This window comes from Symphodus melops (assembly GCF_947650265.1).
Source record: "Symphodus melops genome assembly, chromosome: 6".
NCBI classification, from domain to species: domain Eukaryota; kingdom Metazoa; phylum Chordata; class Actinopteri; order Labriformes; family Labridae; genus Symphodus; species Symphodus melops.
This window is the reverse complement of record NC_136696.1, coordinates 1,424,246-1,442,008: the sequence shown is the minus strand read 5'-3', so window position 1 is coordinate 1,442,008 and position 17,763 is coordinate 1,424,246. Positions and strand designations below refer to the sequence as shown.

General features: G+C 42.8%; 1 protein-coding gene across 1 annotated transcript; it reads right to left on the bottom strand.

Annotated features, from left to right (window-relative positions):
* Nucleotides 1–380: 380 nt before the first annotated feature.
* LOC306825813 (protein NLRC3-like) lies at nt 381–15,876 on the bottom strand (the record flags this gene model as incomplete). Its single annotated transcript, XM_079346768.1, has 8 exons — nt 381–384; nt 439–612; nt 7,126–7,299; nt 9,197–9,370; nt 11,447–13,652; nt 13,884–14,116; nt 14,325–14,437; nt 15,790–15,876. 8 exons carry the CDS (start codon nt 15,874–15,876, stop codon nt 381–383), a joined length of 3,165 nt encoding a protein of 1,054 aa, XP_079202894.1.
* Between the last annotated feature and the right edge of the window lie 1,887 nt (nt 15,877–17,763).

Genomic DNA, 17,763 nt, shown 5'->3' with positions numbered 1-17,763 from the left:
ATGTTACGTCACAACCGAATGTGGAAGTAAAGAGCAAAGACTAAAACGTCTCCAGGAGACCCTGTGGGTTATTAACTTCTGAATTTATTTAAAAACAGTATTGTTAACGTATTTTCCTATGATTAGTTAAGTTTGTCTTTAACCTGCAATATGCTCTTTAATAATCACATATATGTCAGTTCAGATAATCTTGTGTCTTCAGTTTTGAACATTTAATAAAAATCAGAAACTTTCACTTTAAAAACTTAAAGAACTCCATTTAAAGTATTTTGTTAAAAATCAGATTTGTTGATGATGTAGATTCAAACAAGAAAATCAACATGAACAGCATTCAATCTAAAACTTCATGGAGGTCAGAAACATGTGAACATGAAAATGTTTCAGCTGATAATCAAACACATGAGATGTAAAACACAAACAGAGAAGAAGTGAACTGACCTCAGAGTCTCCAGTCTACAGTTTGGACTCTGCAGAAAATCACTCAGCAGCTTCACTCCTGAATCCTGCAGCTTGTTGTTGGTCAGGTCCAGATGTCTGAGATGGGAGGGGTTGGACTTCAGAGCTGAGGCCAGAGAAGAACAGCTGATCTTTGACAAACTGCAGAGACTCAAACTGAACAAAGAATAAAAGAGAATAAAAAGAATGATGAATGAGATGATAAGAACATAACTAGGTCCAATCAGTGAGTGTGTCCCTAAAATAAGTAGAGAGACTTTGTCATTGTGTTATTGTGGATCATTCAAATGTCAGCTTTCTACAGACATCATCCAAACATTCATCCAGCTGTTCATGTCAATAAAGACACCAACATGTTCCTGATCTCAGTCAAGATTACACACCCACTACTCTACTGAGCTACACACACCTGGGACTGTGTGTGTGTGTGTGTGTGTGTGTGTGTGTGTGTGTGTGTGTGTGTGTACTTCATAATCACATATGTCAGTTCAGATAATCTTGTGTCTTCAGTTTTGAACATTTAATGGAGCTCAGCGTGAGTTCAGACAGGAAGACTGGTGTAATTCTTTCATTCATTCTGAAACCACACCCCCTACTACTATGTCTCTCTCTCTCTCTGCTGAGCAGCTGATTTTGGGCGTGTATCATCCTGGAATTAACCAACCAGACTCTGCCACCAACTTTCTCAACCAATCAACCTGCTGCTGTCAAACACTTCAAACTCTCTCTCTTCCACAGTCATTCTGTTTCTTCAGGCTCACGCTGCAATATACGCTCAAATATGCGTGTTCATGTGTGCAGCTGGAGACGCTGCTTCAATCAGATTCAACTCAAAAGGAGAATGTCATCTCCACTCCAATGACCTCAGCCCCACGGGCAATGGCAGCACACGCTGGTGCAGGAAGCTGCCTGATCATCCAAAAAAATCGGTGAAATCCGGTAATGACCTCAAAGCTGTATCATTGTCTCCACACTGGCATAAATCATCAAAATGTTACTCCATGTGTACTATATGTACAAAGGTCTCATAGAATCTGTCATATAAAATGTGAAATGTCTTAGAATACTACATGATGGTGTCCAGGGAGGGGGGGTGAAGGTGTCCAGGGAGGGGGGGTGAAGGTGTCCGGGGGAGGGGGGGTGAAGGTGTCCAGGGAGGGGGGGTGATGGTGTCCAGGGGAGGGGGGGTGATGATGTCCAGGGGAGGGGGGGTGATGGTGTCCTTAGAGGGGGGGTGATGGTGTCCAGGGGAGAGGGGGTGATGGTGTCCTTAGAGGGGGGGTGATGGTGTCCAGGGCAGAGGGGGTGATGATGTCCAGGGGAGGGGGGGTGATGGTGTCCAGGGGAGGGGGGGTGAAGGTGTCTAGGGAGGGGGGGTGATGATGTCCAGGGGAGGGGGGGTGATGATGTCCAGGGGAGGGGGGGTGATGGTGTCCAGGGGAGGGGGGGTGATGATGTCCAGGGGAGGGGGGGGTGATGGTGTCCTTAGAGGGGGGGTGATGGTGTCCAGGGCAGAGGGGGTGATGGTGTCCAGGGAGGGGGGGTGATGGTGTCCAGGGGAGGGGGGGTGATGATGTCCAGGGGAGAGGGGGTGATGGTGTCCTTAGAGGGGGGGTGATGATGTCCAGGGGAGAGGGGGTGATGGTGTCCTTAGAGGGGGGGTGATGGTGTCCAGGGCAGAGGGGGTGATGGTGTCCAGGGAGGGGGGTTGATGGTGTCCAGGGAGGGGGGTTGATGGTGTCCAGGGGAGGATGTCAGAGTGGGGGAAGGGGATGTTCAGAGGGGTCAGGAGTTGAGGAGCTGGACAGCCCTGGGGATGAAGGTTGCTCTTCTCCTCTGTGTCCTGCAGCAGGGACAGCGAAGACGGCGTCCTGAGGGGAGACACCCGAACCCTGAGAAAAGAGCGTGAGAAGGGTCCTGCATGATCTGACCAGCTAACTTGAGTGTCTGCTGCTCATAGATGGTCGACAGAGTTCTAACAGGAAGTCCAATGACCTTAGAGCAGACTGTAGCTATGCTCTGCAGGTGGTTTCTGTTCTGGAGGCTGGTGGAGTAGAACCAGCATGTGATGGAGAACGTGATGATGTTCTCGATGAAGGAGTAGTAAAAACACGCCCCCTAGCTGCTCGGCACAGTGCTTCAGGACGCGGCCGCTGATGTTGTCTGGGCCAGGTGAGCTGTTCTCCCTTGTCTTCCTGAGGGCTTTCACCACGTCCTCTGTGCTGAAGGTGAAAGCTGCTGAGTCACTGGGCTTCAGCTTGGACATCGTTTCTTCCAGCTGGGTGCTGTTGTACTGCCTGTGTTTTCTTACCCTCTTGTCAGTTCATTGTCTTTTGTCCTTTGCTTGAAGTTACTTGTTTCCCCGTGTTCTTTACTGCCTGGATTTACTTTGTTTTGTTCCTTGTGGTTTTTTGGACGTTTTGGATTCATTAATTGAGTAAGTTTTGTTTTGCCTTTTGTTCAACAAATATTTTTGTTTTACTGTAATTGGGTCCTCCTCCCTGTTTTCTGTCTGCACCTGTGACACTCATGGTGCAGAGATTAAAGTAAAAAAATATGTTTTGACTGAAAAAAATTCGGCATGCCCAACCCACATGGTGTGCATTATATAGTGCTTTAACAGTAGCCCACTACATCCAAAGTGCTCTCTCGGCTCAAGCAGCTGCCACATAGGCACCGGCACACAGCGATAAATCAGAAGGACTATTAGAGATCTTTCAGCTCACAGAACCAATTCCCTAAACTTCAGCATCAATGACAGAAACAAAATGTTTTTTTAGGTTGGTCAGAACGGATCAATTCTCTGTCAATAAGCACCATTGTTTTCTCCAACTAATTTATGTTGGTCTCCAAAAGGCCCTTATGAATATGGTCAAACCAATAATTTCAAGAAGGGTTTTACAAAGCTTATTTAAGAAATAATTGTCCACATTTTATTTAAACCTCACAAAAAAAAGACTTTGAACCTCAAAAAGAAACCTGAAAACCTGAAAAGTAAACAGCTGCAAACATAGCTATAGTGACAGTTTACTTTTTCTTTTTAGCCACAAAGCCAAATGTCTCAAGCATGGCTACACCTGACCCTCCTTTCTTTCTTTGGCTTGACTTTCTATTAGAAGTGGAGGCAGTGGCAGGTCCAGGGGCTCTGGAGTAGTGATGGGAATTCCGGCTCTTTTTAGAGAACCGGCTCTTTCAGCTCCCAAGTGGCCTTCAGATGTTTTTGGTGCTTAAATTAATTTATTACCAACAACAATATAAAACGAGGAACAATATGAATTACTAATGTAGAAACATGCATAATATCAAATGTTTATGACATAAACACTTATTTATACACTCTGCAGAGTTGCAGCTTGAAGAGGAAAAAGAAGAGAGAGAGGAAAAAACCCAAATAAAAAAGCGGCCTTGGCCAAGATTTTTGAAATATCGAGGTCAACATTCGAAAAACATTTATTTTAGGCAAAACTGTTTAGTGTGTCTTTGTATGAGTGTGTTGCTGCAATCATAAAATATATAAAACTATAACTGAAGTATTTGTGTGTGTGGTGTTGCTGCCTCACAATAAACAACAACTAAGGTGATCTCTAACTGTATATGAAGTGTTTGGTACAGGATATGGTGATTGACTGAGTGATATAGAGAGACTCTGGTCTTTGTATGTAACTGGGTCCTGGTCTTTGTATGTAACTGGGTCCTGGTCTTTGGATGTAACTGGGTCCTGGTCTGATAATGGGCTTCCTGGACCTGACTCCACATTCATCTCACTGGTTCCTTCTCCTGCTCTCTCTCTCCTCTCCTCCTGTCTCATCCTCTGTTAAATATTATCTGCAAATATTCTGATTCATGTCCTTTCATTTTTCAGCCCAGGCTACATTTACATCTTTATTGTCTATCTGTTGCATCTAAAGGCTCATTCACTGTTTCTCATTCTCTTAGCTTATTACAGTTTTGGTCACCAAACACATAAATACATAGAAACTAAATGGTGATAATGTCTCAAAATGAAGGAACACTACACCAAATCCTCTTTCTAAAAAATCAAGTTCAAAATAAAAAGTTCTCCTCTTTGCCTGATCATCTTCTGCCTTTCATGCTGCAACAGATGATAACTTGATTGACGCTGCCTCTTAAAACTACGTTACATCGTTGCTCTGATTCATTTAAATGCTGTTCTAAAAAATAGACCTGCAGTCACGTCGTGAGACTCGCGACTGTGTTTACTTTCGGTTTTAATGAAACGAAACTTAAAGAAAAATACGAGGAGGACATAACAGAGATGTTGATCTCTGTCTCTCTCTCTCCTGTTCGTCTCCTGCTTGTATAACCCCTCCCACCCCCTGCTCAGTGAGGACACAGACACAACCGCGCATCTTCACCAATGATAGCCAGCTTTAACAGAAAAAAGACAAGACAAAAACTAATCTGCTCCCAATGACGAGCCGGCTCCTGTCGTTCACTTCAAAGAGCCGACGTTACGTTCGCGACCGACACATCACTAATGCTTACGACACGCAGCGCATAAGGAATGCTTGCGAATTTCGGCTATGTGAATTTTTGTTCCATCTCCTAATTTTAATTTGACAGAATTCCGTCATGTAGACGGAAAACGTTAATCCCTGCATGGTGTTATAAGTTTTATTTATTGCACAGTCATTCAATAACAGTTTTTCAGCATGAACAGGCTAGTAGTCCATTTTCTGTGTCTGGCTTTTATTCAACATATTGCTTGTTTCAACAGCTTGAAGTCATACTAGGGCTGCATAAATACTTGCAACACTGCTGTTATGAGGATTTGCCATAATCACATTATGACATCTGGAATTAATTCAATATTTAATTAACTACAGGTAATATATGAGGATGAGTGGCTGGCCAGCCTTGGTAAAGCAGATATAGATCCTGTAAGCTCAGTCATGGTCAGAGATAGCAGAACTGGTGCGTCGCTCTCTTGGTGGACAGCCATGACTCAGAGAGACATTTACACAGGATATACTCGATCTCTGCTATATGCATTCTTAAATTGTTACTCATTTAGCCTTTAAACCATGTAATGGCCAGACTATCACAGTAATTGTGTTATAATTGAAAGTCGTTTCACTCTGACAGTTGTCCGGCTGGCAGGTAAACCTGTGAGAGCTCTCTCTAATTCGGCAATGAGTCAGCACAGAGTAGTTTACTACAGCTGAAGTAAAAGTCATTTAGCATGCGTGTGGAACCCAACTTAGTGTGGTGATGATAATATCATAGATTAAAGTGCATGTGGAGTTCTCACTATATTGTAATTCAACGGGGTGTGGCTATCCAGCTATTAGGACTTGTGCTCATGGCTACCGGTTTCTGGCCTCTCCACCCATACCAACCAGCAGCTCACAATCGACCTGCATCACATTGATAAAAGTTGGAGTATAAACAGTAGGCCACGCTCCCGTCAAGGCACATCATTTGGCGCCTAGATAGAAGCACCTTCAACAGAACGATGGACTTGCACAGGAAAATGTAATCCTGAAGGAAATCAGAGATGACTAACTTACTATTGAAGCGTAAGGTCTTCCAGCCCCTTCATACTAGTCATGGTCATGTGACCTCATTCAGCAGGTCGCATTACAATCGTGTCTCTTTAACATTAAATTCCAGCCGACGTGTCTGCTCTTAAAGTCAATGCTCAACCTTTCATCATATTTCAATGGGCATCCCTAGGTTTTGGGGGGAACTTCACTTTGCATAGGCATGGCAGACTACAATCCATTTACATGATCAGTTAATCGTAATACAAATCGGATGAGTCGGTGGGTCTGCTGCACATTATGCAAACTGTCGAGTCAAACGGACGGAAGCAGACGGAAGGAATGAATCGTCACAGCGCGAGTGCACCCGAGGTATTAAGAGAGATGCACACAGACAGCTGGGGAGCAGAGGCAGAGCGACAGGTTAATATGCTGAAACTACAGAGAAAAATACAACCACAAAATGATCTGTGCAAAGTTGATCATCTCCGACAAACCAAAGAGATAGCCGGTAAGTGTTCATGTTTTGCTGGCATGGAAACATCTGCAGTGGTGCTGGTTCAGGCAGGCGCTGATATTATTGAGTTTGTTTGATCAGTCATTTATAGCGCGTCTCTTTATTTTTAAAGACGGCTTGTTTATGCTTTATTGTGGTATTTATTTCATTGAAAAAGTTCTGTTTATAAACTGTTGCTGAAGCACGCGGGGTCAATGACAGACTTAATTAATTAATTGATTGATGACGTGAATAAAGCAGTTTGCTTTACTTTGCACGTGTGATTAAAAACATCAATGTGTGTGAGTTGGTGATGGTGACTATGTGTGTGTGTGTGTGTGTGTGTGTCTGTGTGTGTCAGTGTGTGTGTGTGTGTGTGTGTGTGTGCTTAATAATCACATATATGTCAGTTCAGATAATCTCGTGTCTTCAGTTTTGAACATTTAATAAAAATCAGAAACTTTCACTTTAAAAACTTAAAGAACTCCATTTAAAGTATTTTGTTAAAAATCAGATTTGTTGATGATGCAGATTCAAACAAGAAAATCAACATGAACAGCATTCAATCTAAAACTTCATGGAGGTCAGAAACATGTGAACATGAAAATGTTTCAGCTGATAATCAAACACATGAGATGTAAAACACAAACAGAGAAGAAGTGAACTGACCTCAGAGTCTCCAGTCTACAGTTTGGACTCTGCAGAAAATCACTCAGCAGCTTCACTCCTGAATCCTGCAGCTCGTTGGAGTCCAGGTACAGATGTCTGAGATGGGAGGGGTTGGACTTCAGAGCTGAGGCCAGAGAAGAACAGCTGATCTCTGACAAACTGCAGCTCCTCAATCTGAATAAAGAATAAAAGAAGAGAATAAAAAGAATGATGAATGAGATGATAAGAACATAACTAGGTCCAATCAGTGAGTGTGTCCCTAAAATAAGTAGAGAGACTTTGTCATTGTGTTATTGTGGATCATTCAAATGTCAGCTTTCTACAGACATCATCCAAACATTCATCCAGCTGTTCATGTTAATAAAGACACCAACATGTTACTGATCTCAGTCAAGATTACACACCCACTACTCTACTGAGCTACACACACCTGGGACTGTCTGTGTGTGTGTGTGTGTGTGTGTGTGTGTGTGTATGTGTGTCTGTGTGTGTGTGTGTCTCTGTGAGTGTGTGTGTCTGTGTGTGTGTGTGTGTGTGTGTGTGTGTGTGTGTGTGTGTGTGTGTGTGTGTGTGTGTAAAATCAAACATGTTCTATAAAATATCTATAATTTAAATGTATTTATAATGAAACTCTGACTGTTTAGTAAGAAATCTTTAAAAAGGTAACATGATCATGTGTCATTCTTGTTGAGGGTCAGACGCTTCACTTCCTGTTTTCTACTTGAATTGTTTTAGCATCATCATGTGAAGTCTACGTCTATATGGATGAAGGAAAATCTCCTTTATGAACAGAGCAAGTCTGTCTCTTTATCAGCTTCATGGTTCCACCCTTAAACTCTTTTAAAAGAGACAATTCTTTCATTCAGCTGTGATGTTGTTCAATCCTTACAGAATCCTTTAATGGGTGGTCTTAACCATCACGCCCTGTATGGAATAAGCCCTTATTAACAGCTGCTGCTAGAACACTGACAAACTGAACATGGAAACTTCCAGGGTAGGCTTAGACTACCCTTTAAACCACCTGGGACACATCATAAAGGATGAGGCCTTTCACTGACTTCAGACTGAGGGAGAGAACTTCAGGGAGGAGATTGGTCCACTGCCTCCTCTGACAGCTTATCCTGCATCAAACACCAATGAGAGAGGGACTTGGGCTTATCCCTGACCACTGTGGGAGGCTGCTTTTAAAACACTACAGCCTTATCTAAATGTGTAACATATACAATTCCTAGAATTAAAATGACACATATGACCTTTATCACACCAAGCAGATTTAAGAACATGTAAAACTCCCTCTCACATGTGTGCTGTCATGGCTGTGGTGAGACAGGAACACTGATCCATCTGTTGTGATCTTCTGTGAGGAGTTCTTCAGGTTATCTTAAGACTGTCTTTTATTCTGAAAGTCCAAATAGCATTCTGTCTGATAGTCTGCCTTCTTGGCAGCAGAGTATAAACATACAGTAAGTAATGGTGATGATGTGCTGATAATGACAATCATTCATGTGACTGTGTTGGGTAGCGTCACGTGGGGCGCTGCGCCGGCAAAGAAGCGCTGTGTCTTCATGTTGTCAGAAGATAAGTGGACAAATCCATGCGCAGAACTTTTAATCCGTTCACATTGGCCGGGGAAGGATAAATACATTTCCAGGGAAACTAAACCGTTTCCAGGACATTTGACATTTTTTCTCATTTTACGTTTTCCATGACTGGAAAATGCATTGATCATTTTCCAGGTTTTCCAGGACGCGTGGGAACCCTGATTCCAGGTTTTACAGCTGCAGCTGTCAGAAGAAATGTACCGTCACATCTTCATCTTTCTTTAATATATGATCAGTATCTCTCTCTTGTTCTCAGTGATTTCCCCCTCAGGTTTCATTTTCTCACTTCATCTTGTGTTCGTCCTTTTCTGATGACAGAGAGACGTTTGTTGTTTTTGATGACAGCGCTGTCTGAAAGACTGACATCATCTCATGTTTGTATTTTATGTTTTAAATCCTCGATTGACTCTCTTAAAGTTTAGCTTCTCATCATATTAATGTGAAGAGAGAAATGAAACCTGTAGTCTTACCTCAGAGTCTCCAGTCTACAGTTTGGACTCTTCAGTCCAGCAGACAGCAGTTTCACTCCTGAATCCTGCAGCTTGTTCTCACTCAGGTCCAGCTCCCTCAGATGGGAGGGGTTGGACTTCAGAGCTGAGGCCACGACTTCACAGTGAGTCTCTGATAGTCCACAGTTATAAAACCTGTTGTAAAACAAATGGTAGATAATGTTATTTCAAGGAACGTCTTCATATTTTCATCCAATTTTAATTTTGTTAACAAACATTTCCATCACTTGTAAACGTGTTTCTCTGATGTCATGATTTAGTTCTGATTTCCTGTTTTTAGTTCTCATTGTTCCCTGTGTGTTTTCTGATTTATATTATAGTTCTAGTCTTCACTGTTTCCTGTCTTACTTTGTATCCTTGTGTCCTTCTACACTATGTTGTCCGTAATATTTTTTCCTATGTTAAGGTTCCTAGTTTGGTGTTTCCTGTTTTAAGTCTCGTCTTTGGTGTTTCCTGTTTTATTTTGTAATATCTTGTTGAGGTTGTGTTTTCAGTGTCAGGTTTTTAATTGTACTTGTGCTCAAGTGTTCTGGTCTTGTGTTTCTTGTGTTTCCCGCCTTGTTGATGACCCTGATTAGTCTCACCTGTGTCTGATTGTCCCATGTCTATTTAGTCTCTGGGTGCATTCAGATTGTCCCTCCTATCTACTTTCACTATCCACCTTTCCTTCACCCCGTGAAAACATCACAGGGTGAAGGAAAGGTGTTAGGAGACTTCATAAAGGACTTAGTGAAAGGTGTTAGGAGACTTCATAAAGGACTTAGGAAAGGTGTTAGGAGACTTCATAAAGGACTTAGTGAAAGGTGTTAGGAGACTTCATAAAGGACTTAGTGAAAGGTGTTAGGAGACTTCATAAAGGAGTTAGGAAAGGTGTTAGGAGACTTCATAAAGGACTTCGGAAAGGTGTTAGGTGACTTCATAAAGGACTTCGGAAAGGTGTTAGGTGACTTCATAAAGGACTTAGGAAAGGTGTTAGGAGACTTCATAAAGGATTTAGGAAAGGTGTTAGTAAACTTCACTCGGTGATGTCATAATAATGTGACGGCGGCGGAGGTCAGAGACGTGAGTCTGCCGTGGTGGAACTACAGTTTACAGAAAATGGACTATGGACGGCTCTAATCATGGCCGCCACTTAACTGCTTCCAGGGATAAAGGAAGAAAGCCGAGTGTTAGTGGACAGGAGGGACAATCCGAACGCACCCTTTGTCTTTGTTACCCTCTGTGTCAAAATGAGACAAAATGAGAGCGAACAGAAAAAGTGACCAGATCACGTTTGTTCCCAACACATCGTGTTGCCCTTTTCTGTAAAGTATTGTAAATACTTTGTTTGTTTTCTTTTGTTTGTTCACTGACCGGGATTTTGGCACATTTTTTACATGGTTGTATATATTTTCTTTGGTGAATAAAAACCCACCAACAGAAGTTTTCCCGACTGAGCCATCATCTTTTCACTTTTAAAAACGAACCTGTGACAAGCTGCATCTGTTCATAAAGTCAGAGCAAAACAAGCAGCAGACCGGGGACTCAATTTATGTTGTTTGTTGTCATAAATCACTCTGTTACTTTTATTTACCTCTAACCCCGCTGTCACATGCTCAACTTTATCAAAGCTCAACAGAGAAATAAATCTTGTTTTTGTAGCTTTTAGTAAATTCATTATTCTCAGATGGATTCTTGTTCGGGGTTTGTAAAGTTGTAATAAAAGGGGCAGTTCAGAGGAGAGCGGCCAATAAAATCATCCATGACTTCAATCTGTGATCTGATCCAACACAATATAATACCTGACTAACACAGTTCAATGTAATGAAATCTATTATTTTGGCTGCTTGACTTTTTGATCCACCTTCTGTCTGTAACGTGATGTAAGACATGACTGTTGGTAACTTCACTCATCATGTCACTGTTACCTCTCGTTAGCTGTGTTACTTTAAGTTCTTACTGTCAGCATAAAGTCAGGACAGACAAACTCATCAAACGTCCCTTTTCACGCACGCTAACACAACTCAGACTTTACTCTCGAGTCCATGAAGGAGGAAAACACAAATGTCCGAGCACTTTGAATCAAGACAGAGACAAATATTCTTCATTTACTGAATATAGATGAACTCTGTTTCCACAAACAGAGAGATTATATATTATATATATATATGAAGAACTAAACAGCTTATTGTTACTTTATTTATACTCATATTTAATCACATCTGGACTTACTCTGCCTTCCTGCAGTTCCTCACAGCTGGAATCAGTCTCAGTCGTCCCTGCTCTGATGTCTTGTACTTCTTCAGGTCCAGCTCATCCAGAACCTCCTCAGACATCTGCAGCATGTAGGCCAGAGCAGAGCAGTGGATCTCAGAGAGTTCCTTCCCTGATCTGTTCTCTGACTTCAGGAACTCTTGGATCTCCTGATGGACTGAGAGGTCCTTCATCTCCGTCAGACAGTGGAAGATGTTGATGCTTCTGTCAGGAGAGATGTTATAACTGTTCATCTCCTTCAGGTTGTTGATGACTCTCTGGATCATTTCTGGACTGTTGTCTGTCTGACCCAGCAGGCTTCCTAAGAGTCTCTGGTTTGACTCCAGAGAAAGACCATGAAGGAAGCGAACAAACAGGTCCAGGTGACCGTTCTTACTTTCCAGGGATTTCTCCATGGCACCTCTCAGGAAGACTACCAGAGATGAGTCATAGCTTTCAGGAGTTTTGAAAAAGTTCAAAATCTTCTTTAAAAAAGTATTTCCAGATGATTCCCTGTGTGGGAAGTCTTTGAGGAAAGCCTCCACTACACCTCTCTTCCTGTTGGTGAAACAGTGGAACATGTAGACTGCAGCCAGAAACTCCTGAACGCTCAGGTGAACAAAGCAGTAGACTGATTTCTGGAACATCACACTCTCTGTTTTGAAGATCTCTGTACAAACTCCTGAGTACACCGAGGCCTCTGTGACATCCAGACCACACCGCTCCAGGTCTTCTTGGTAGAACATCATGTTTCCGTCCTCCAGATGTTCAAACGCCAGCCTCCCCAGCTTCAGAAGAACTTCCCTGTCGGCCTCCGTCTGCTCATGTGGACTCACCTGATGATACTTGTTCTTCTTCCTCTTTGTCTGAACCAGCAGGAAGTGTGAGTACATGTCAGTCAGGGTCTTGGGCAGCTCTCCTCTCTGCTCTGTGCTCATCATGTGCTCCAGAACTGTGGCAGTGATCCAGCAGAAGACCGGGATCAGACACATGATGTGGAGGCTCCTGGATGTCTGGATGTGTGAGATGATTCTGCTGGACAGATCTTCATCACTGAACCTCCTCCTGAAGTACTCCTCCTTCTGGGCGTCAGTGAAGCCTCGTACTTCTGTTACCCTGTCAACACATGAAGGAGGGATCTGATTGGCTGCTGCAGGTCGAGAAGTGATCCAGATGAGAGCTGAGGGGAGCAGATTCCCCTTGATGAGGTTTGTGAACAGTGTGTTTAACGATGACTTCTGTGTGACATCAGACACAACCTCCCTGTTTGTGAAGTCCAATGACAGTCTGCTTTCATCCAGGCCGTCAAAGATGAACAACAGTTTACAGACAGCGAGCGTCTCTGCTGCCAGCTTCTGTAATGTTGGATGGAAAACACGGAGCAGCTCAAGAAGACTGTAGCGCTGATCTCTGACCAAGTTCAGCTCCCTGAATGAAAGCAGGATCAGCAGACTGACGTCTTGGTTCTCTGAGCCCTCGGCCCAGTCCAGAGTGAACTTCTGCACTGAGAAGGTTTTTCCAACACCAGCCACGCCGTTTGTCAGAACCACTCTGATGGGTTCCTGTTGGTCAGGTTGAGCTCCTGTCTTTGGTTCCTGTTGGTCGGGTTGAGCTCCTATCTTTGGTTCCTGTTGGTCGGGTTGAGCTCCTGTCTTTGGTTCCTGTTGGTCGGGTTGAGCTCCTGTCTTTGGTTCCTGTTGGTCGGGTTGAGCTCCTGTCTTTAGTTCCTGTTGGTCGGGTTGAGCTCCTGTCTTTGGTTCCTGTTGGTCGGGTTGAGCTCCTGTCTTTGGTTCCTGTTGGTCGGGTTGAGCTCCTGTCTTTGGTTTCTGTTGGTCGGGTTGAGCTTCTGTCTTTGGACCCTGTTGGTCAGGTTGAGCTTCTGTCTTTGGTTCCTGTTGGTCCGGTAAGGCTTTAAAGATGTCCTGGCACTTGATTGGAGTCTCATGGAGGGTCTTCTTTTTAGAGTCTGTCTCCATCTGTCTCACCTCATGTTGGGTGTTCACCTCTTCTCTCTGCCCCTCTGTGATGTAGAGCTTAGTGTAGATCCTGTTGAGGAGGATGCTCCTTCCTGTTTCATCACTTCCTTTCTTACTTCCTGTTTCGTCACTTCCTTCAGCCACATGTTCATATCTCCTCCTCAGACTGATCTTATATTCATCTAAAACCTCCTGCTGACCTCTATCTGCTGAAAGAGAAGAAACATATCCTGAGACTGGATTTATTAAACAAACTGACTGACACAAAAACCTCCCTGTGATAAATGTGTGCTGCTACAAGAGAAGAAGAACATATTAAATATAACCAGGTTAAATTATATTGACACATTTGACTATATTAATGTAAATATTAACAGCATTAACAACAAATGTAATAAATGATAAAGTCTGGTTTTCAGACTCAGTGACTTCAGTCTTACTGATTTCAGTGCTGGACTGACTGGATATCTGCAGTCCTCGTCTTATTACAGGTCTTTGTCCACACTGGGGACAGGAGGACTCTCCTGATGAAGTAGACTGGTCCCAGTATGAGGTGAGACACTGTCTGCAGAACCAGTGTCCACAGCTGGTAGAAACTGGATCTCTCAGGACGTCCTGACACAAAGCACATCTGGACAGCTGCTCCTCCACAGAAACAGACCCCTTTGTTTTTCTGTAGAGATAAAAGATAAGATGAGGAACTGCGATATTTTTCCGCCTCTTTCCCTCAACTTAGCTCAAATCCTTTTTTAACTGGCTTCCAAAGCCACTAAATCGAGCAAAAAAGACGAGGCTAGCTTAACACTGGAGGCTGCTTGAAAAACACTGAGAGGAGATAGCTGCTGAATTCAGAACTTTGTTCACTCAGCTGGACTCCAAACTCGACCAGACACGACTTGCAGTGGAAGAACATGGCCAGCGTGTCTCCTCCCTCGAGCTTGTCACTGAAGACCTGAGCCAGCGGGTTTTGGACCTCGAAGGCACCTGTTCCGCTCTGCGTGAGGACAAGGTGAAGCTAAAGGCCAAAGTGACAGACTTGGAAAGCCGCAGCAGACGCCAAAATATTCGCATCCTCTGCATTCCAGAGTCCATAGAAAGTGGGCGACCCAATAAATTCTTCTCTAAATTGCTGTGCGAGATTTTTGGAACCGAGACGCTGCCGTCCCCTCCTGACATTGATAGAGCTCATCGCTCGCTAGCAGCTAAACCTCTGTTCTGTTACATCTGTTAATGCCATTACGCAGTCTATAACTAAGTCAGCTACCAGAAATGTCTGCTCATGTATACTTCTCTTGTGTCAGTTTTATTACACATGAATACTGTGTTCGTTCTACCAGTTTTTATATAACCGTCCCCTGCTCATCATAACGTTTAGTTCAGATATGACGGTCCAGAACCTACTTGTTTCTATAAGATTTAATTCCCTATCACTGTAGCTCTGTATTGCATTCCCAGCATCCTGCCGTGGGGTTGTTTGTGTTTTTTCCCCCCTCTCATTTTTTGCCACTACTGTGGAAAAATGAAGCATAATTTTATTCTAATTCTATAAGGGCTTATACGCACGTTTATTTTTCTTTTTTACTGGAGTGACTCTATCGTTAGTGCAAGATAGGAAGTGTGTTTGTTTTGACAATGATTTTTAAGAGCATGGCTGCTTTTTTTTTTAGCAGCCTTCTTTTTTGGGGTGGGGAGGGAGGTAAGGGGTATAGTCGCTGCCAGCAATATGTTAGCTATCCACACATAAAACCAGTTTACACCTTCTTCAGCTTTAGCATAGGACTATTTTATGGTCTACCTTTTTTACACTTCATCCCTCTTCGTCGAGCTATATGGACAGGCATCTGAAATTTGTAAGCTGGAATGTCAAGGGCCTTCACCATCCTATTAAAAGAAGAAAGGTCTTCTCACACCTCAAACAGCTTCAGACAGAAATAGCATTCCTACAGGAAACTCACATTCGACTTTTGCGGTGCTGGAGGGGGCAGAGGTTTCACTCCTCCTTTCAAGGCAAAGCCAGAGGGGTCTCGATACTGATTAATGAAAATATCTCATTTTATCGTCGTTTTTGTAAATGTCTATGCCCCCAATTCATATGATGCGTCCTTTTTTGAGAAACTTTTTTCATTACTCCCGGACCTTAACACATACTCTGTCATATTCGGAGGAGATTTCAACTGTTGTTTTGACCCGGTTTAAGATAGATCCTCTTCCAACATTATTATACCAAGTAAATCAGCCTCTACTATCCAGACATTCCTCTCTAACTATGGAGTCCGTGTCGTGTGGCGCTCCCTACACCCCAACGATAGAGATTATTCTTTCTTTTCGCATGTCCATCACATGTACAACAGGATTGACTATTTTCTTCTCGATATCCAGCTTCTCCTGCTTGTCCATTCCTGTGCTTATGAAAGTATAATTATCTCTGACCATGCTCCCGTCACTCTGACAGTATCCCTGCCTGGAGTCCCACAGAAAAGCAGGCATTTGCAACTGAATACAACTTCACTGTCGGACGATAAATTTGTAAAATTTATGGAGGAAGAAATTGTCTTTTTTCTTATTACTAACAACTCCCCTGACATATCTAGCTTAATAGTGTGGGACGCGCTTAAAGCATATCTCAGGGAGCAGATCATATCATACACTGCACAATTGAAACGAAGGTCCTGTAGAGAGCGCGATGAGCTGGCTGACCAAATTAAAGACATCGACAAACATTATGCCCAAAGTAAAAATTCCAACCTCTATAAAACATCTGTAGAACTTCAAACCAAATTAGATCTTCTCACAACTCATTCTACTGAAAATCTACTTCTAAAAAATAAGTCCATGTTTTACCTACATGGTGACAAGCCTGAAAAACTACTCGCCAACCAACTCAAAGGTAGCAGAGTTAAACAAAGTACACCTGAGATACGGATGCCCAATGGTCTCACAACTTTGGAGCATTTAAAAATAAATGAAGCTTTCAGAGACTTCTACTCACAGCTCTACACCTCAGAGTCTCATGTTGATCACAACGCTACCATCGACTTCCAAAGAAATCTTTCAATTCCCAAACTCTCTCCAGACTGTAGAAAGAGATTGGAAGAGCCCATAACCCAATCAGAAATCGTCTCAGCCATCTCTTCAATGCAGTCTGGAAAATGTCCTGGCCCTGATGGCTTTCCGGTTGACTTTTTCAAGAAATTCTCATCTTTACTTTCTCCACAGTTATGTGCAGTTTTGTCTGAATCACACTCAAAGGGCTCTCTCCCACCATCATTTAATGAGGCTTGTATAAAGCTCATAGCTAAGACAGGAAAGGACCCGCTGGACTGCGCCTCCTATAGCCCCATCTCTCTTTTTAATACAGACAATAAAGTCCTAGCCAAGATCTTAGCTCGCAGATTAGAAAACATACTTCCCACTATTATTTCAGAGGACCAAACTGGTTTTATTAAAAACAGACAATCTTATTTTAACATGCAGCGTTTGTTTAATATTATCTATACGAGCTCCGGGGAGACCCCTGAGTGTGTGGTCTCCATGGATGCTGAAAAAGCATTCGACCGCGTCGAATGAAAGTTCTTATTTAGTACCTTAGATCAGGGTTTCTTAACGTTTTTGACCTTGGGGCCCAACATTTTCAGGGCAAGGTAGTCTGGTGCCCAATCGAGTGAATGGTTCTGATTTTAACTTTTGCGGTCATTTTTATTTAATAGCTATTTGTGTCACTATGTTGTAATAATGAATACTGTTCTTCATTTGTATGTTTTTTAATCAATATATAACCTATACATTGGCTAATTATGCTTAAAACCTTGCACAAGTTAAGATCATTTAATTAATTTTGCTCATATAAAATCATGTTTTAGTGCATGTTTGTCAAATAAGTAACACAATATAAACTTAGCAACAAAAGCAATAAAATTAGGTGCTCAATGAAGTTAGGTAGATTTGGTGAAATTAAAAAGAGCATTCTGTTTTGTGTAGCGCTGCCCCCCGTTGCCGTCATTATTTTTTCGTTTTAAGAACCTCTCCATTACGTTTCCATTCAGATTCAGGCCCCGTTTACACGGAGACGCTGTGACAGTAAGACGAATCATTTGGACATGTGCAGTAGTCGAGAACAAACAACAATGGCGGCGGCTATGTGCTTCAGCAGCTATTGGCATTGTATCGTCTTTTAAAACAGAACCTTGATATGAGACATCTTGTGTCACCGCCGAAAGAGCGACGAATACTTGCGGCAAATAGTTCTGTCACGCCCTCCACCTCTGCCAGTGGTTAGTGGCAGCTCTCTCCCTTCTCTTTTTTTTCTCTATCTCTTTGCTC